The 19,983-nt window shown below is 47.3% G+C and overlaps 2 protein-coding genes across 4 annotated transcripts; both read right to left on the reverse strand.

The window, feature by feature from the left end:
* Positions 1 to 4,218: 4,218 nt before the first annotated feature.
* On the reverse strand, positions 4,219 to 6,598 carry LOC120837605. The gene is made up of 2 exons (XM_040207095.1): positions 4,542 to 6,598; positions 4,219 to 4,351 (listed from the first exon to the last, which is right to left on the reverse strand). The coding sequence occupies exons 1-2, from the start codon at positions 6,596 to 6,598 to the stop codon at positions 4,219 to 4,221; spliced, it is 2,190 nt and encodes a 729-aa protein (XP_040063029.1).
* Positions 6,599 to 12,661: 6,063 nt separating this feature from the next.
* Positions 12,662 to 19,809, reverse strand: LOC115308538. Of its 3 annotated transcripts, XM_042292018.1 has the most exons (5): positions 19,518 to 19,797; positions 19,207 to 19,403; positions 17,932 to 18,046; positions 16,494 to 16,694; positions 12,662 to 15,712 (listed from the first exon to the last, which is right to left on the reverse strand). In XM_042292018.1, exons 1-5 carry the CDS (start codon positions 19,699 to 19,701, stop codon positions 15,675 to 15,677), a joined length of 735 nt encoding a protein of 244 aa, XP_042147952.1. In that variant the 5' UTR covers positions 19,702 to 19,797; the 3' UTR covers positions 12,662 to 15,674. The 3 variants fall into 3 exon arrangements, 2 of the variants coding, with proteins under 2 accessions (XP_042147952.1, XP_042147951.1); XM_042292017.1 differs by having other exon boundaries at positions 12,662 to 16,694; positions 19,518 to 19,809; XR_005714942.1 differs by lacking the exons at positions 12,662 to 15,712; positions 19,207 to 19,403 and having other exon boundaries at positions 16,493 to 16,694; positions 19,518 to 19,789.
* Positions 19,810 to 19,983: the final 174 nt, after the last annotated feature.

Raw genomic sequence — 19,983 nt, forward strand, 5'->3', positions numbered from 1 at the left:
GTTTAGAAAGTACGGAAACGAGAAATGACCCGTCGACATACCCGCCACCAAGCGGCGGAAAAAAACGGCGCATACTAGAAAAGGCCAGTGGGATGAGGCTACGACGAACGAGGAGCGTAGAAAGGTCCCGGATGTACGCGGTGGCGCTGTGGTCGTATACCGGCTCAAGAATCCGACCGGTTCCGAGCGTTCCGAAGGCCTTCGGCGCGGGCCCTGCTGGCGATTTGGCCATTTGGCGGTGCGTCAGCGCGAAGTGGTTCCCGTTCTGAACTGATCTTTACCCCGTGTTTGCTGTCGTTTGTTGCCAATGAAGTGTTATGCCGAATTAGTGTTTAGTCGCGCAGCAAATGCAATACGAGCTGCCCTGGCCGCCCGCTTCATACAGCCTATCCAACACGTGCTTTAGTGGCGCCCTCTCGAGCCGTCGACACGGAGTGCGGTAGCCGTGAGCGCTCGATGAGCTCACGACTCCTCCTCTAGTTCAAGGCCACTCAAGCCAGGACCTACGACGTCATGAAGGAGGTTATTTTTTGCTTGTTTTTGTAATTCTAATTTGCCTATAACTTTTAAAATAAAGCGAAATTTGAGAAAAGAAAAGTTTGATTAAGTTACTACGTTCAGTACGCTCAGGCTCAGTGCAAATTAAAAACCAGTCAAAAAGTCATTGCAGGGCCCCTTTAAGGTTGTAAACCTCGGGGGAAGGGTCACGTGACCCGCCAGAAAGCTTTTTCCGCTAGATTTAGCGGGGAAAATTTTCGGCCAAATCTAGCGGGGAAATTTTTCCGCTAGATTTAGCAGGGAAACTTTTCCGCTAGATTTAGCGGGGAAATTTTTCCGCTAGATTTAGCGGGGAAATTTTTCCGCTAGATCTAGCAGGGAATTTTCCGCGCTAGATTTAGCGGGGAAACTTTTCCGCTAGATTTAGCGGGAAATTTACCCATAATGCACCGCGCGGCTACGCTGACGGCGACGTCGACGCCGACGCTGACGCCGACGGCGACGTCGACGGCGACGGCGACGCCGCTCGAGCTGGAAACTGGCGCCTAAAGGGGTGTCCAAATAGGACACTACGAAACGCACGACTCCGACAAATCGTGAAAATTGAAGCGGACGCGCCCGCTTCAATTTTCACGATTTGTCGAAGTCGTGCATTCTTTTTAAATTGTGTTTTTAGGCTTCTTGGGAACCTGGCATACTGCCCAATTGTTTTATAGACACTTGTGACGCGTATTTCTGTACCTACGAAAGAACTGAAGAAACCGAAACTGAACTATCTGCGTTTCTCGTTTTTGGGCCTCCGAAAACGGAGGTGACGTAGGGAGTGACGTCACATGTGAATTGTCGGTACCGGCAGCATTTAGGGCGTCGAGACTCTGGTTACCGCGGTGGGTTATAGCAGCGCGGTAGCGCGGTCGTTTCATCGGACCCACAGTGGTCGGACCAACATGGACGGCAATGCCGCTCTCGCGAGCTAATTCGGGCTCCCGTTCAGTGACCTGACACCAACAGAACGGGAGATGCTCCTAAGGACACGGAACTCTGGAATGCCTCTTTATGAGGACGCCGCAGAATTGCCGCCGACCCAGAGTGATTCGCCTCACACCTACGCCGAGACTCCGGCTAACCTGAAGGTTCTGTTCAAAATCTCCTGACCGAAAACGTAGCAAACAAATTCTGACGCCATCGCCAAGACCTCTGCGCAAGACAACTCTGTTCAACCAGAGACTTCATCGCTTGGGAGTAGGTGAAAACTAGCGTCGCCCGAACGATCACGGGTCTTCAGTCGACCGTTCGAACATCCTTCAACTGCGCACAATTTTGGCACGACTACCGCTTTGCAGAATCCCTCGAGTGCCGTGTTCCTAAAGTAAACACGGCACAGACATCTGAAACCAGAACCAAAAAACTCCCGCGTGCTCCGCGCGGTGTTCTTTATTTTATATATTTTGTTTGCCCATAGTTGCTCGTTGCCCGTTTCGCGTGCAGTGTAGCAAAGAGAAAAATAATTAGGGAGTTTTGTTTACGGTTTAGTTATCATTTTTGGTTCGATTTATAGTTTTCATGGTTGTTCAAGTGGAATCAGAACAGTATTCATAAAAACCACGAACCAAAGCGTGACCGAGGGCGTTTCTCGTTTCGACCAATCGCTGACACGTCTCTTGTGACGTCACGCTTCCAGGCCCCGCAGGGTCACGTGACCTCCGCTTCTGCTGGTTTCTCCCGCAACGCTCGGGGCGTCGCCTCGATCGATCCCCGGTACGATTATTAGAGTTTTTTAGGGAACCGTTTTTGCACATCCGATACGGTACGATGGGCCCTCCGGTACGAACTGCGCATGCGCCTGTCTTCTGCGATCTTACCGTAATGCGCTGGTGGAACCGTAAGGCACGACCGGCACGACCGGCACGACCAATGGCCGACATGGACAGTCTCGCTTGGTTAGCAAAACGGCGATTTCGCTGGCGGAGAGAGCGTGCCGGGGCTACAAACATGAACATGAATAAAATAAATCGTGTCAGTGCCTGGCAGGAGCGCCATGTGTGACAGCAAGTCCATAAAGTTGGAGTCAGCAAAAAAGAAAAAGAATAAAAAACAAAACGTAATAGGACTTTTTAAATAGAAATAAATCGGTGTTTAGCGGTGCTAGAAATCGTCTGCTCGGTAGCTCAGTGGGTTGGAGCGCCGATTTCTTGAGCTCGTAGAGGACCGGTTGTGTCGAGTTCGAATCCCGCTGGCCCAGTCACCTTTTTTTTTTTACATATTATAAGCTTTTTTTTTTTCTTCTTTTTATACAAACATTGGATGTGCATTTTTGAGCACTTATCACCCGTTTTTTACAGCTGCTGTTATGACTGAGGATTATCTGTAATGGCAACAGAGTGAGCAACAGCCTTCTGCATCAAGGCTCTGGATACTTTTTAGTTTAAAAATGTTAGATAGATAGATAGATAGATATTTATTTGTACATTTAAGTACAGGTCGCATAGAAGGCGTTTCCGCCCGTACACATATGTGCCTATGTGGCCAGCTAGACGATGATGGCGATGCGAGGCTTCTTGGCTTGAGAAGTGTGGGACGATGATGATGGGATGGTGAAGAGGGTGAAAAGTGAGGTGGGTGACGTATGATGAGGTATGCAAGACATCGTGGGTGTTTAGAGGTGTTTGGCTGCTGCCTTGCAGAACTGTGTCACCTCGTCTCTGTCTGTGATGGGCAAGCTGGTGATGGCATCAGGCAGGGACCTCCAAAGTCTCACAGCCCGGAGGAGACATGAGTTGTCGTGCCGTTGGGTCCGAGCGAAGAGAGGGTCTATGCGCCCGGTTCGTTCGTTGCGACGGGGCACAGAGCGAAGGTAGTCATCCTGCGAAATCCCAGGACCAATCACCTGAGCCAGCAACCGTAGGGTGGCTACATCTCGCCGGCGGGACAGAGTACTCCACTTGGCTGCTCTCAAGAGCTGGGTTGTCGAGATGTCCCGTGGCAAAAAGCGAGGACTTGGAGAGGTTCGGCAGTAGACGCCGTAAGCTGCTCGCCGCTGGATGGTCTCTAGTGTCGCCTGAGCTGAGGCTCCCTGTGGCGACCAGATAGGCGAGCAATACTCTAATAGGGGCAGGACCAGTGCAGTGTACAGCTGCGCCAGCACAGCAGGCCCCAGACCCTTACTGATAGTTTGCACGAATCCCAGCATCCGCCGTGCACGTGAGGCGACGGAGTGGACGTGTGCAGTAAAGCTCAATTTGCTGTCAAGGGTGACACCCAGCAGGGTTATGTTCTCCTTTTGTTCCAATGGAGTTCCATTAACAGTTAAAATTACTGGTGGATTCTGTGCTTTCCTTTTTGTGGTGAAGTGAATTGTAGCAGATTTTGATGCACTCAGGGGTAATTTGTTTCTGATCGTCCAGGCTTGGATGTGATCAAGATCTTGTTGCAGTTGTTTATAGTCTTCCTGGGATTGAATCGGTTGAAGGAGGGTGAGATCATCAGCGTACATGATGGTGGCGGAGTCTATAACCTGGACGATATCGTTGATAAAGATTGAAAAGAGGGTTGGACCAAGTACTGTGCCTTGGGGGATTCCAGATTGAACGGTTCGGGATTGGGACCTTGACCCGTGGAATGTCACACTTTGTTGTCTCTGCAGGATGAAGTTAGATAGCCAGCGAAGGAGGGGACCCTCGATACCGGTGCTTTCCAGTTTGGTTATCAGGAGCTGGTGGTCTACTTTATCAAACGCTTTGGTAAAATCGAGCTGTACCAGTTCGCATGGCGTGGAGTTGTCCAGGCTGTCACTGATCTGGTGAACAGCAGTGAGCAGGGCAGTTTCACAGCTTCGACCAGGGCGAAAGCCATGCTGCGCTGGAGACAGAAGAGTGTGGGCGTTCAAGTATCTGTGTAGGGCAGAGTTTAACACTCGCTCCATGGTACGGCAGACGACTGATGTTGTTGAGATTGGTCTGTAGGATTCTGGCTTGTCTGCTGGGGATCCATTCCCTTTGTAGATGGGAGTGACATAAGCCTGCTTCCATGGGGCGGGGACGCACCCAGTGTCCAAGAGCTGCTGGAACAGTCGGGCCAGTAATGGGGCTAGTTGTTGACCAGATGCTTTAAGGAGCGCAGGGTGGATGCCGTCAGGACCGGGCGACTGTGAAGGACTCAGTCGGGTGAGAGCCTCCTTGACATCATCCTCGTTGATAAGGATACTGGCTAAGCGGGGCGAGGAGGCCGACTGCGATGATGATGGGCAAGTTTCTGGTTGTGATGAGAGGCTGCAGGGTGGTGTCCATGCTGCGGCGAAGTGCTTGCTAAAAAGTTCCGCAGTCTCCAAGTCGCTCAGAGCCTTGCCGTCCTGGCATATGTTTAGAGCAGACGTGTTCTGTTTGTTACGCCTTACATAGGCCCAAAATATCTTTGGATCCCTTACAGCCCGTTGTGCCATGTCCAAAGCATAATCTTGGTGAGACTTTCTTATCTGTTTTTTCAGGTTTCTCTGGAGGGTGCGGGCTGCCTCAAGTGTAAAGGGACAGCTGTTTCGCTTTGCTTGTGCGAACAGCTGACGCTTCCGTCGGGCTTGGAGCAGTATCTCCTTTGTTATCCAGGGCGCTCGGGGTTTGTTTCGGCTTTTTCTGGAGGGGACGCATTCAGCTTCGATGGCGTGCATAAAGTCGAGCCATATGTCATATGGGTCTTCATGGTTGTCTTGGAACACCATGCCCCAAGGGGCGAGGTGTATAAGCGAATTCAGGTGGTTGGTGTCCAATCTTGCAAAGTTATGGAGGCGTCTGGCATGAGGACCAGATTTAGGCAAATGATGGTATGTGGTCGCAGTCAATGCTTTGTGGTCAGAGCCCGTGAGGCTGGGTTCTGTGAAACAATTTGAGACGAGTGTGGGGTTAGAGACGAACATGAGGTCGAGGAAAGAAACTTGGTTATTGGTGGTGACGTAAGTTGGCTCGCTGCATACTTGGGTAAGTCCGAGTGTTTCTATGTGGTCGAGGAGGACAGTGTCAGATGGTCCTGTGGGCTTGGGAGAGCTTAAGTCTGACCAATTAATGTGCGCATTGAAGTCTCCGACAACTAGCACGTTGGAGTACTTCTTCTTTGAGAGGGTAACGGAGGACAGAGCTGACTGTAACAAATCGTAGCTTTCTGTTTTCTTGCTGGGGGGACAGTACGCAACACAGAGATGTAGAAGGCCCTGTTTTGAATGAAGGTCCACAAAAATGGCCTCGAGGTCGTTCCGGTCTAGGTCGTGTCTTCTAGTGCATGTGATTGACGACGGTATGGCGACGAGAACTCCACCACCAGACCTGTTACGATCTTTCCTGTAGACTTTAAACCGTGTCAGGTCGACGAGCTGGCTGTCGTAAATGGAGTTGTCCAGCCAAGTCTCACACAAGGCGAATATGGTGTTGGGGCGGGACTCAGTGAGCACCCGGAACTCCAGCATTTTGTTCTTCACGGACCTGAGGTTGGAGAACCAGAAGGAGGTTGTTTTCCTTGTTTCCGTGGTACCGGGAGCCGTTGGTCTGTCCCCGGCTGTGGTAGGTGATGCGATCGTCGTTAGTGCAGGCTGCTTCGGCGCTTCGAAAAGGCTGTCGTCGAACGATGGCAGCTGGCACACGCCGCAGTACCATGGTTCTGTGCAGTTCGACAGACGCCGATAGGTAGGCAGTGAGAGCTGCTCACATTTCCTGTGGACCCAGATGTTGCACCCGTCGCATTGTAACGCCGCCACGCTGTCGTAGAGCGGCTTGCAGCAGCGAGGACAAGTAGGACACGGTCCCGGGTTGAGCGGTACATCGCCAGCACAGAGCAGAATCAAGCACACATGAGGTTGAAGGACGGAGGTCGGGCGGCAGTACGTCCGGTTTTTCGCCGGTGACGGGTTCGGGCCGAAGCGGGTAGGCTTAGCAAATCCGCGAGTGAGTGCCGCCGCTGTGCTCCACTCCAGACGATCGAAGTATGCTTGACGATGGTCATGTTGCGTCGCGAGGTGTTTGCGTGGAAAGAGCGCCGCAGGCGAAGAGTACCTAAGCGTTGAGAGCGCAAACCAAAGCATAAACAAGCGCACGCACTTCAAAACGTGACCGTTCGTCATGGCGCCCAGTCCCGTGATTGCATGAATTAAAAATTTCTGTACAAATGCTAATCCCATATATCCTATAAAACGAGCGCTTTGAATATTGGGGATAGTTTTAATAAGTGCTCAGCAGTAAAGTTACAGGTTTTCCTTTATATTTTTTTCGTGGTCGTACCGTACACGGCGCAACGATCGGTACGCGGGCGTACGACCGTGATCGTCTGCTATCTGTACCGTAAGAGAGCAACATGAGCGCCGCATCTACCTCCGTCTCTCCGCCTCCTCCTCGCAAGCGGTTTGCAGCAGAAGGCAACATCTTTCTACTTCGGGAGGTGCTAGGCGCTACTCTTTTTTCACTCCAGCACTTTGAAATGACGCAGCGTTGAAAAAGAACTTCTCGTTGCGAGGAGCGAAGGAGCGGATTGACCTCCTCGATAATAAACATAGAGATTTGAGACGTACTGAAAGATACGTCATTCCAAAAATATACACACTGTATGGTAAGAAAAACAGAAATCATTACATTCCTTCCTTATTTAACGAACTCCCAGAGTCCCTTATGAATATAGAATCCACTAGGGTACTAAAAAGAAAACTAAGGAATTGGTGTCAAGCATCTGAGCTGTAGATATCGTAGCCTAACCGTTGGAGATATTTCGTACTTTTATTTCGTGGTTGCGTGAGTAGACTTGGCTATAAACACCTATATTTCATGCTCTAAAGTGTTCCTTTTTGTATTTATTTGTGCTGCTAATTTTGTGTTCCTTTCATTTTTTTTTGTGCTGCGGAGTGTTTTATTTTTTTTTTTATTTTTTTTGTTTTGTTTTTTGTAACAACATGTATTTTAGTTGGTCGCCTGGCCCCACATATAAGCAGAATGCTGCTTTTGTGGGCCAGCTCTTTATTTTGTATGACTTGATCTTAAAATGAAAATTGAATTAAATTGAAAATTGAATTGAAAATTGAATTGAATTAGCTTTTTACAAGAAAAATGACCGCATCAACTTGAGAAAGTGAGTATATTTTGGTTATTTTTGTATTTTCTTCGAGATTTAATATTTCTAGTTTTATTTGTGCATAGCTTTCTTAATACTCGATCCTGCATTGGGCCTCGAGGGAAAGAGACAGGATCGCTAGCAGACGACTTCGAATGTTGATGATAAGCGCGCGCGAGCGTGTTCTTGTGCCAAATCGAGTTTGCTTTCGGCAACGTTTCAGCATATCAGGACGTGGTTGGTGTAAACATCATATTTGGTTGATGTAAAACACCGAAGCTTGGCCGCTGAGAACGCATGATTTATTAGAAAACAAGTTACTATGTACGGTCAAGGCATTATTTTATTCCACAAGTATATAAATCTGACAAACTGAAAGAAAAAAATAATACGCTGGAACATTATTCGTGGTATCCGCACATCATTCCTGGTGTCACAACTTTTTTGTTTACTCAAAAGCTACGCCAAGTTGAACGTCCTATGCCTTGCCGCCAACAAGCGCCTTCTCTTAAGGCCGGTTCAGGCACTTGCGTTTGAGTACGTTTGACTGCGTTGCGTCGAGAACCGAGAGCGAGTCACCGGCACAACTGTGCTTCGTATGAAGCATGGAATCCAATTCAAGGAATCCTCTTGGCACATGACATATGCAGCAGGGATGTCCTGGTTTCTCGTTGCCGCAACGCAGTCAAACGCAGCCAAACGCAACTGTCTGAACCAGGCTTTAGTGTATCGGTGCTCGGTGGCACCCAAAAGAAATGCGACTGACTCCGTGTCACGGCAAACCAAAAGGAATGTTTATTCCCTCGTGCCCCTGCACAAGTCACGGGCCCCACGGCACGCGCGTGCGTGCCTCGCTTATAGAAAGCGGGAAGTTCAAAAGAGACTCACGCTACACTTAGTGCGCAGACAGTCGTACAAAATCACTTTTTCTAAATTTCTTTCGCTGAATAGAGCCAACTCCAAGTCATGGTAAAAAGAATAGAGCGCCATTGTTGCCGGAAAGCTCGTCTGCTTCTTTAGCAGACGAACATTTTAGAACTTCGCTGTGCTAGGGGCGACACGCCGTGGTGCGCCAGGTTTTGTGTTACGGAAGCGCATTCATTCCAGTAAAAAAAAAAACGAGACGAACTATAAGTAGGTATACTATATTTTTGGTTCTATATGTATTTAGGGTGCGATCTTTATTTACTTGAGTTTCTGCGATTTATACAAACACACGCAAATTTGTCTTTTCTCGATGAGGCGGATGCAGGTTTCCGTTGCCAGGGGGCGCGACCTGTACCGATCGTCTGCTATCGCCTGCAAATACGGTTCCCCCAAAGCCGTTTTAGGGCACACGATCGGTCCACACGCCCGATCCAAGGTATCGATCGTTTTTGTTTATCGATCGTATTTTGTTCCGGTTCCCTAAAACTCTCTATTACCGCGACTGTTTAATTGATTTGCGCGGCACACAAGCGCCGGTTTTGGCTGAAATTTGGGCATCGTAGCCTGAGGCGTGCCGGGAACCTAGTTCAATCGCCAAAAAAATATCCGAAATTGCCTTCAGTGTCCCTTTAAGGGCTGCGCTCTAAAAAAGGTGAAGCAATAGAAAAAGTTTTAGAATAACGTACGCAATTTTAGCGCACGCTCGCGCTAAATTTAGCGCTTGCGTTAGCGCTCGCTAGGCAAGAGAGTTTTAGAATAGCGTTTCCCTGGTTTCCCCGCGGCGACGCAAAACGCAACGTCGCGCGCTTGCAGCGCCGCCAAGATGTAGTTGCAGCTAGTAATGCAATTCTCGCATTTCAAAAGGCACGCGAAATGCTGTAAATTAAAAAAAAAAAACAAAAAAAAAACATTTTTTTGTCACAACAAACATCTTTTAAACGTGTTTTAACGTATACACTCCGTGCGGGAACTATAGGGGGCGCTTTCAAAAACGCGCGCAGCGCCGCTAGCGGAGGGGCTGGCGTTCGACTGTGAGGCGCGTTCAGCAGCCTGCGGCGCCTTTTCGCATGAAAAGCTGTGGCGGCGGAAGCGCGCACGGACGAAACTTTTGCTTTTTGAGCCGATAAGTTGAGGGTGACGTTGCATGAGTTCTGGGGCAGAAGGGCATTTGGCTGTTCTCCACTTCTTATATATTGAGTTTGAGTCGTTATTAGGGATAATTTCTCTAGTCGCGGCCGAAAAAGGAGTTGGAGCAATTTTCCGAAAAACAAGACGGCCACCACCATAATTACTCTGAATGGGAAATTTATTTCGCTCGTCGCTGTAAACCTAGGACTGCTGGAACCATGATATTTGGAGGCGAGTGAGGTGTTCACTAAGTTTTTGCACGAAGAGTGCCAAGTGTCTTTAAGACAGCAGGCGTGAAAGTTATGTTTTTAACGAATAAAGAAATAAAGCTGTACGGGATATCCAATATTGGACCCAAAATGTTGTGTTATAGCGGGCTGTGCAAAGTGCAGATTTGGGCACACAGGTGCTTGGACTTGACAGTAACATGACACAGCACTTATTATACAAAAAAAAAAAAGGTGGCATAGGGAAACCAGGTGAAAATTTGGTTTGGGCGGCGTAACTCAATGGGAACCGGTTTTGACCATGAAAAGGCTGCCAAGAGAATAACACTGGTCGGGGGAGGTGGAGACTTTAGAAGTAGGAAGGGACTAGTGGACTGTACTTCCAATTGAAACAACTTTACGAAAGGTGGTTTCAAAGCCGCGAAAACAAAGTTGTCGGCCAACACACGGTTTGGCCGCCAAGGGCTTTTGCGGTCAGCTGTTGCGTAACAACCTGTTGTGCGAGGTGCTGATTTTCGGCGCACAGGTAATTTGACATGACCGTCACTTGGCCCAACACTTATTATAACAAAAAGAGTTGGCATAACGAAACCAGGTGGAAATTTAGTTTGGGCGGCGTAACTAAATGGGAACTGCTTTGAGCGTCAAAGGCTGTCAGGTAATAGCACTCATTGCGGGAGGTGCGCACTTTACAGGTAGGAAGGGACCAGTGGACGGTACTTCCAGTTCGAACCACTTTGCTATAGGTGGCTCTAAAGCCGAGAAAAAAAAATATTGTCTACAGACCTCGGGGCGTCAGCGTTTCCACCTCCAAAAGGAGGCTGATCAAGAAAGAAAGCACACCACATAAACTTCCATACTCAAACGTCGATTCTCCAATGATTCCGAGTTTCATTGTTGTTATCTTTAGATTTATATTGACACTTTTTTAACGTACAAATCTTTTTTCATGACATACAGATTGCGTGCCATACTAGTTCGGCGTACGATGGGGACGAAACTTCTTTGGAGGGCAGTCCTCCAACGAAATTCACACTGCATACCCGCGAGTGTGGGATGGCATTTCAGTTCGAGCTGAGATATGTAGGCGTTACTGGTACGAAAACAAACGCAGTGCGCAAAGCGGCAGTGCAGAATATGTCAGCCGCGCCGACACAGTGGCAGACATGATCGGGAGACTAAATTTCTCGCGTCGTACGGCCCGGGTCCACCGTTGTCGCTGTCCCACAAAACATCGGCGAGGTGAAAAACTGTGAAACTTTGTCTCCGCGAGATACGACGCATAACTATTGAAGCACTTAATGACGCAGCACAGGCAGCACTTCATGCTGTGAACCCAGCGCAACCGCACAACTCCGACTTCAATGCGTACCAACGTACGCGGCGTGGTTTCGGTTTCGTTATCGCGATCCAGTGTGCTGGTTGACCATCTTCTGCATATGAACATGTCGTGGAGCGATTTGGAGGGCATGTTCCTCCAATACCGGGAGCCAGAACCGCATAGATACAAGTCAAGTGGGGGGCTCCTGGATGTCGCCAAACTCGACGACCTGATCTTTCGGCGTATGTTTCGCTTTGAGAAGGACGATTTTGGACTCTTAAATGACGTCCTGCTGACGCCAAAGGTGGTGTACAGCAGCCAGGGGGTTGTTGTTAGCGGGGAGGAGGCCCTCCTTATGTGCCTGCGCCGACTTGCCTACTCAAACCGCTGGTGGGATTTGGAGCCGATCTTCGGCCGTCATTCGTCGGCAATGTCGAGCATCGTCGGTTAGGTGCTCAAGCACATCGACGGCACCTTTGGTCACTTGCTGGACGACCTGACCACCCACAGCTGGCTGAGCTTGGGCGACTTGGAACGCTTCGCAAGAGTAAGTCTGCTCGTTAACAGAGTGGCGTTTTTAAACCATTAATTTTAAGAAAAACGTGCGCAGCATTTTACGACATTCTGAAAAAAATTAACTATTGGATGTGTTTTTAAGTTTCGGTGTCCTATCAAAACGCATCTCCGCACCAGCAGTCCTCTTCCCCGAGGTCAAAGCGTGTGACTATCTCCTCACCTCCCTCGTAGAAGTAAGCGTAGCGCACGTGGTCAAATTACGCACGGTAGTTGCTTAATTTGCCCACGAGGAACAGGACCGCCGACGCAAAGATGCGTTCCCATAGAAAACCAGAACCTATATATTCAACCCAATTCCGTTTTTTTTTGGAAGGGGGGGGGGGGGGATGTCGCACGCGCCTAATATTTCTGTAAGGTGCACTGACTTAATGCTATTTTTTTTTCATATCTAACGGTTTTAATGTTTCCTAATTAAAAAGAATACAAAAGTAATTAAGAACCTAATTGCAACAAAGTTTATTCATCTTCTTAAAGAGACTCTTTGGCAGAGACCAATATGACAAGTTTTTCTCTGTGCGATACACACTTTTTGCTGGAGTGATTTGGCCGGCATTTCATAAAACGCTTTGCAATATTCAATGCTTGGAGTGTCACATAATAATACTTGCCATTATTGGTGTTCAGTAGCCTAGTCAGAAGCTTTAAGCCCCCCTCCCCAATATCTAGTCAACCATATAATATACACATGCATTTTGACTCCCCTCCCCTCTTTACACAAGTCATGAACATCCTACCCCCCCCCCCCCCCCCCTCCCTCCCAGCCTCAGACCTCTTCTCCCTCCCCCTCCCCCCAAAGAAATTCGTGCCTACTGTTTTCATTTCCGATTAAGGAGGTCGAATATGTTACCCAGAACTGCTGAACGGAACTAATTTAGAAAAAACATACAGCTTAAAGAAGGATGTTTGTTTAGTAATAGATTTTATTTCATGACACATTTGTATACTACAAAAAACACTTCCTGTGCATGGGAGAAAGTACACTGATAAGGTCTTGCTATATGGTCGTTATTCAATTGATATTAATAAATATGCTACATATGCAAACTTCGGTAACACAACTAGAACAAAACATAACACATTTAATGAGCCTTATCGCTTCAATATGGACTCTTTTAAAATCCTTTCTGTTAAATGTATTGAAGAATAGAACTGCCTATCCACACAAGCTCTAAATAGTGAAAATGTGCATGGTTTTCTTGATAACATTTTTAATACTTAAGTGTGCCTACCAACCTGCTTTGGCCTCAAAGCTGGCAAGATGTTAAAATAAAGAAAATAAAAAGCTGCATTTAAACTCATCAATACTACAAATAAGGAATACTGACACCAAGCAGTTGGAGAATAAAATTAAATATAAAAACAAGACATTTGATCAAAGCAAATCATGTTTTAGATACCATGAAGGTCTCGCTAAGAATGTACCATTATTGCAGGCCGTTCATGCCCGAGGTGCACCCCTCCCAAACTGCTGGGGCTTCGTGGATGGGACGGCGAGGCCCATCTGCCGCCCTTCCACCAACCAGCGTATCTACTTTTCCGGACACAAGAGGCTGCACGCATTGAAGTACCAGTCAATAATGTGTGCAAACGGCATCATCTGCCAACTTGATGGTCCCTACCCGGGACACAGACATGACGCTGGTGGGTGCAGCTGTTCTGGACCTGCATGCTTCCACGTTTGATATTAACACTTCCCATTAATCAGCATTTCAACTCTGTAGCAACACTGAATAAGCAGTCTTGCTATAGAGGTAGCAGCGAACCAAATAGAAATCACGAAGGAAATCATGTGTTCAATACAATTATTAATGCAATTCTTTCAAATGAGCTAGTCCAGTCGCCGAGCTTAAATAATAAGCCTTGAAATGCTGTTTTGTGCTTCATTTTTGGTTAAGATGCAGTGGCATGTTCCGACTTAACTATATCTCTTCCGATTTATGCAGCCCTTGCTTTCTTCGAGGTTCGCTGCGAAAATATTTACTTAGCTCTGAAAGAGTGTGCTGTTTTACAGAGGACAAAGTATTGTAATGCAGCATTCACACTGCATTGCAAAACGGAGCACGTCAAATGAGCAGACTGGCGAATCAATACCATGCAACTTCTGTTTTTAAAAGTGGTAAAAAGTACAGTGCCTTCTTGTTTCTGTTTTATGAAGGCATTTTGTGCAAAAGTGGCCTCCACGGAAAGCTGGAAAGCTTGTGCAGGGCCGCTCTTACACCATCTACGGCGACCCAGCGTACCCATTACGGCGGCTTCTGATGAGGCCGTACGGAGGTGCCACCCTCACTCAACAGCAAGTGCTCTTCAACAGTGGCATGAGTACTGTGCGACAAGCTGTTGAGAGGGGGTTCGGCAAAATAGTATCCGAGTTCGCATTCCTGGACTTCAAAAAAAATCAGAAGCTGTACTTGCAGGATGTGGGGAGAATGTATCGGGTGGGCGCAATTTTTACAAACTGTCATACATGCCTGTACGGTAGCCAGACTGGTATGTTCTTTGGGCTCCGTGCACCCAACTTGGGGCAATACTTGAAACCCTCTGTACGGGACAGACACAACCTTTAAGATACTCTTGGTACAGTGCTCAGCAAACTTATATGGAACACTTAAACTGTGTCTTATCTCGTAAGATCAGTGCTCCCTTACATAGCGCTCAATAGAACAGCTTGAGCAGGAAAGGTCGCTTGCTCAAGGCCGAAATTGTAGCTAGGCCAAGGAAAACAACAGTTTTGCTGGCAATCTACACTTATCACCACCCTTTCGTATTAAGGTGCTTAGGTGACTTCCTAAACCGTCAGTGATTAGATGACTCAATCAGTGGGCGTTCCATGTTTTTACTGAATGAGCCCTTCAATAACTGACGATTTCAGCAGTCACCTTTGGCCGCCACCTGCATCAAGCAGAATTGCCGTGTTGTCCCCGGCCCAGCCACCATTTCGACTTTGAGCGAGCTACCTCCCCTGGTTGGGCCATTCCACTGAGCACTACTTTTGGGGATTCTAAGTGCCAAACCGACAAAGTGTATCTGGCGTGGCCCAGTGCAGGACTGAGGATTAATTTCATCCATCTGGAGATGTTCCGACGTACAAGAGAAAGTTCAATATCATGGCACCTTCTTTGCAATAAGCCTCCGTCAGACTGCGGGCAGCTCTACAAACATTCAAACCAACTGGGTATCCGTAGGCTGGTGCTTTACCTCCATGAAACCGTGGCAGCTAGCATTCTTATAAGATAAGACACAGTTTGCATGTCACGTATAGGCTTGGTGGGCCCTGTAAATTTTCCTAAACGTGGTCTTTCTAATCTTTTTAAGTGTTGCACATTAAGCGCTATTTCATGCAGCACTTCTTTAGCTGCTGTCAAGATATTGTACCCATGAGATTATACAGTTCGCATGTTCTACATAATTTTGGTGACACTGTTTATTTACCATAAAGTGGCCTTTCTAGTCATTTTCTGATTGCCGAGTTAAAAGACGCTGCTGTTATTTTCTTTTGAACAAGTTTTCTTTGGCTATAGTAATCTTTATTGGAGCTTCCATTTCTACATTTGTACTTGCAGGATGTGTGGAGGAATATAAAAATATTTATGTTATGGTAATTAAACAAATAAAAGTGAAAATTCAAAGCCTGCTGTCTATTTGAACTTATTAGCAATCATTGATTGCACGAGCTCCAGCATGGCTTGCTGTTGTGCGAGAAAAAAGTGTCTTTCCTGTGCACGATCCCTTTCTCTTTCTGCCCTTTCTTGAGCTCTTTCCTCTCTCTCTTCCTCCCACCCACGAACTTGTTGCTCGAGCTTGTCTCTGTCGAGGGCCAGGCACTTCTCCTCGAGGATGAGGCGCTTCTCTTCAAATGAAATGCGCCGCTCCTCCAGCTTGTTCTCCCTCTCTCGGGTGCCCTGTTCAAACTGTAATCTTTTCTAAAAAAATATTAGATTCTCATTTTCTCTTTTTTTTCCTGTAAGAAAAACATATGAAATGCATGTTAGACAAATGTTTCTCCAGAAATGTGCACAAACCTTTCCTGGAGGTCTACACTGTGGTCACTTTGCCCAGCTGCATATCTGATCCGACAGAATAACGTTGGGCAAGGATATCATGGAGTTGCAAATTGACATGAATATATTCAGCAACTTCATTTACTCTGCTGCAGCCTCCTTAGCTTCCTATAAGAAAAGAAGCCCCACAACAAGATATGCAGGCACAGGAAACATGATAGAGTCATGATATAGTCTGGAACACACCAATACAAAGCACATGAACGAGCACAGAGTGATCGTAGGAAGCACAAAGGCAACAGGAATGTCAGGCAACCTAGGTCTTGAAGAACAGAGGTGAGATCAAGGTGCCCAGATTGTGAAATGAATTACCGTAGTAGATTTTCTTTTACTGCACGTGAATTACATTAAGTGTTCACAACTAATATTCAACTTTTCTTCTTAGATACAGATATTAAGATAGACTTGTCTTCTGTGTAACAGGATACCCCTGAGGTACTTTGGTAAAAACTGTAAAAAAGGTATTTCAAAATACAAACATACAGAGCAAGAATTTTTTTTCCGAACAATGTCAGGCACTGTGGGTTTCAGTTCGTGGCGACTGCAAATGGTAGTGCTTATGTTTCTCTCTTTGTGTTGGTTCATGCACCTCCCCTTACCTCAAACCCTTCACCTAATCACAAGAGATGTTCTGAGGAGGTTTATAGAACATTTGAGCTGCTTGGGAAGCCTGGAGCTTACCCCTCTGCACCTGACGGCTAGCTTCAGGTTCCATGGTCTGCTCGGGTGAAGCTGCAGATGCATGGCCTCCAACATCGATCGAAGGGGTGCCCGTGGCAGCTGCAGGTAACTCTCTGCTCACGTCAAGACCAACAATTTCATATGTTTCGCCTGCATCTGCTGCCGAGAGGAGCTCTGCCGTATCCACAACACAAGTGGTCCCTGAAAAAAATATGAAAAGCAGCACCTCTGAAGAAATTAACTCTTAAATATTATGTTTCCCATTGGTGCTTCCATTGGTGGTTCAAGTATGCAGGACTGGCCACAGCATCTATGATAATGAAAAGCGTAGGCATATGTCTTGTCTCGGCCTATGATAAACTAAAGCCGAAAACCTATGGGCCTTCAATCGGAAAAATACCAACAAAAAAAAAAGATGGATAGCATAAAATGCAACCGTACCATGCATTAAAGCTAACAGCTCGAGCTTAAAAGCTCTTCCACATTAGCGGTGCTGTGACCGCTAGCGGCAGTGATTTTGGCCGCAGAATTGGTGACTCCAGCGAAATCAACGCTGCATAGTGGCCACGCTGAGAAGCGCAAGAGAGGAGGTCACTTCGACTCTGCCGTTTGCTATCGCTGCTTGGTTCTCACAGGCAGCATAGAAACATTCATTGTTTCCAGTAGTTATTTTTATGCTTCCACCGTGTCATTTTTATGCACTGACCAGACGAAAGTTTCTACTGTCGATAATCGCTTTGCTTTCATATGTAACACCGATTTTATGCTGCAGTGCAAGAAATTTATGGTGGTCCGCGTGCTGAACAACGAAAACTACCTCCTTTCGCCCGCCATTTTGCCTGACCACCGCGCCCCCATAGTTCGCTGGAGCCGCTAATTGCACCATGTGAAACATGCTTAAAGGGAAACTTCAATCAATATTTTTTTTTATTTGGAATTACAACTGTTTTTACCTTAAGCAATGTCTCTGAATTACAAGGTATAATTTTTTTTCTTCTCGATATTGTGTGTAGTTTTATAAACATCACGGCTCAAAGTTTGATTTCGGGCGTCTACGGAAAAACCAAAACTATCCGCCAGAGGGATGGAACGCTGATCATCAGCCTACGGTCGCGACGTGACGTCAACTGCGCCGCGGCGCTGCGGTGAGAGGTACAACCAATCAACCGCAGCTCCACCGCGATCCAATGTCACAAGGGTGCTGTGCCAGTGTTCCTTGGCTAAAAGCTAACCCGCTTGCCCCCTGCTAAAGAGCAACTGGTCACATCACTAAAATTAGTCCTAGTGGAATATGCATTTTCACTTTGACGTAAAATTTCGGCTGTGATATATTTGAAGTTACTAAAGCGATACCTGTCATTTATTTTGGTTTGGTTTTCGATCGGAGTTGCCCTTTAAGACAAACACATATGCATTAAGACGCCCTGATCCCACTTACATATGTTGCCAGCACTTTCCGGTACTTCGACAACCGAAGAGGTTGCCACGTACGCTGCAGCAGCAGCATCAGTGGAAGTGGAGGCACGGCATGTGTCCGCAGTTGCGCTGCCATTCTGCGAAAGTCCACCAGATGTTGTAAATGATGCTAAATTCTTTTTTCTTTTAAACCTTTTGTTTAAGTTTTTGCAGCAAGTGCAACATGTGTGATACTTGGTTTACATTCTTCTTCTGTAACCATCTTGAAAGAAATTAACAGTCGGCTTGTTCGATTCACCTACCTCTCCTGCACCAGCTTCACTCGGTGAACACATAGATGCTAGTTAACCCTTTACCTACCATGGACGACCTGGGTCCATTTACACTGTTTGCACCGCTCCTCACGAAGACGAGCTGGGCTCGTCCACGTTGATTCGGGCTCCAATACGCTACCATGGACGAACTGGGCTAGTCCACGTGTTTCTAGTGACCTTTGCTGTGGACAGATAACGCTTCACGGAAAACAAAAACCTGGTAAATTTCTGAATTTGGCACAAAATTGTTCCAACGCAGACAACAGGGGATTTAAAAATGGAGGCGTCAACTTCTGGTCGCATCGTTCATAGGGACGATCTTGCCTCAAAATTGGGGCGAAAACGAAGATATTGTGATGTCTCTTCAAATTCAGAAGACGAGGAAATGAATCTTTCATTGAACAGCGAGAGTGATGCAGCTGAGTTATTGGATTTTAGCTCAGACGACTCCGATTTCAATGAGGACACCATGTCGGCGTATCGGCATTGGACTAGAATCAATGTAGAAAATCCTCCTCCAGTTCCTCCACGTTTTGCATTCACTTTGCGTGCAAGGTGATGTGAATTGTCTGCAGTACTGCTACGCCCGGCCTGAACGTCCATGTGCAAGGTGACGTGAACTGTCTGCGGTAATGCAGTGAAGCCGAACTTTAATCCCTTTTTCTTTTGCAGTCTGTTCAAAGTTTTCTCATTGAATAAATATTTTGGCATTTGTTTTTGGCCTTTGTATTGCATACTAAATTTATAAGGCACATAAAGAAATTCGGTATTTTCAAATCGTTTCTTTTTCAAAAATTTTGCGGTAGGCAAAGGGTTAAGAGTGCAGCCTGTCTTAAAATACAAGCTGGGAACACTGCCTTGCACTTTTCTGCATCGAACCTTTTCTGCACCGGTGTAGGCTGGTGCAGGTAAATCGAACGAGCCCAGCATTAATGAATAAAAAGAAAAAAAAAAAGAAAAAAAAAGAAAAAAAGCTGACGTGCCGTGGAATATGCCAAGTTGGTTGCGGCGGCGGTGTCCCGTAACGCAGACGCGTCGCTTGGTTCGGCGGCTGTGAGCTTCTGGCGTGACGGGGCCGCTCTCCGGACGGCCGCCGCCTTGTACTTGTAGTGAAATTCTCTTGTCTGATCGGCGATCTCCTGGAGGAGGCGTTCCTTTTCGCTATATTGCTCCTCGGTGCCTGAACTGCGACAGAGTAGCTACTGAGCTCGACCTGCTGCTCAGATCAAAGCACACACTTTAACGCCGCATTGCTTTAAATAATCTTTAGCAGTAAATGGAGCAGCACACTCACCTTCTTGAGTTGGCACGATCCTCTGCAGCAAACTGCGCGAGCAGCAGGTCGAGGCGGTCGCGTACCACTCGCGCGCTAAAACTTTTGCCGGTGGCTGGAAGAAGGTTGTTTGCGATTTGGGCCCATCGCGATGGGTCCTCAAACGGGTTGAGGGCGTGAACTTCTTGTAACAGCGAAATGTCATCTTGCGCAGAAAAGCGGAATCGCGAGGAGGCTCTCGCCTGCCGCGGCTGCTGCCTTCCTATGCTGCCTTCTGAGCCGCCATTTGCCTATTCCCGCCGGATTAGAACACGGATCGTCTTGGCTTGTGGTCTTGGCTTTAGCCCTCTCGCAACTTATCGCACAGCACGAGAACGACGCAAAGACCCTTTGCGTCGTCGGAAATAGCGCGCGCTAAAATTGCGCACGCAAAGCGCAAAACCTGGTTTGCGTTCGGAGCATGCGCAGTGGCGACGACGCTATTCTT

The sequence above is a fragment of the Ixodes scapularis genome, unplaced genomic scaffold (genome assembly GCF_016920785.2).
Source record: "Ixodes scapularis isolate PalLabHiFi unplaced genomic scaffold, ASM1692078v2 PGA_scaffold2__306_contigs__length_199485367, whole genome shotgun sequence".
NCBI classification, from domain to species: Eukaryota; Metazoa; Arthropoda; class Arachnida; order Ixodida; family Ixodidae; genus Ixodes; species Ixodes scapularis.

What these genes read in the sequence shown, in the direction of transcription:
- LOC120837605 (XM_040207095.1), bottom strand. Translation starts at nt 6,598, where the DNA reads ATGACGAACGGTCACGTTTTGAAGTGCGTGCGCTTGTTTATGCTTTGG. An exon ending in CAGCAGCTCTTGGACACTGG is followed by an intron (nt 4,352 to 4,541) that starts GTGCGTCCCCGC and finishes TCTCCAGCGCAG; the next exon opens with CATGGCTTTCGCCCTGGTCG.
- LOC115308538 (XM_042292017.1), bottom strand. Translation starts at nt 19,701, where the DNA reads ATGACATTTCGCTGTTACAAGAAGTTCACGCCCTCAACCCGTTTGAGG. An exon ending in GATCGTGCCAACTCAAGAAG is followed by an intron (nt 19,404 to 19,517) that starts GTGAGTGTGCTG and finishes GTCGCAGTTCAG; the next exon opens with GCACCGAGGAGCAATATAGC. An exon ending in CCAACTTGGCATATTCCACG is followed by an intron (nt 18,047 to 19,206) that starts GCACGTCAGCTT and finishes GGACTTTCGCAG; the next exon opens with AATGGCAGCGCAACTGCGGA.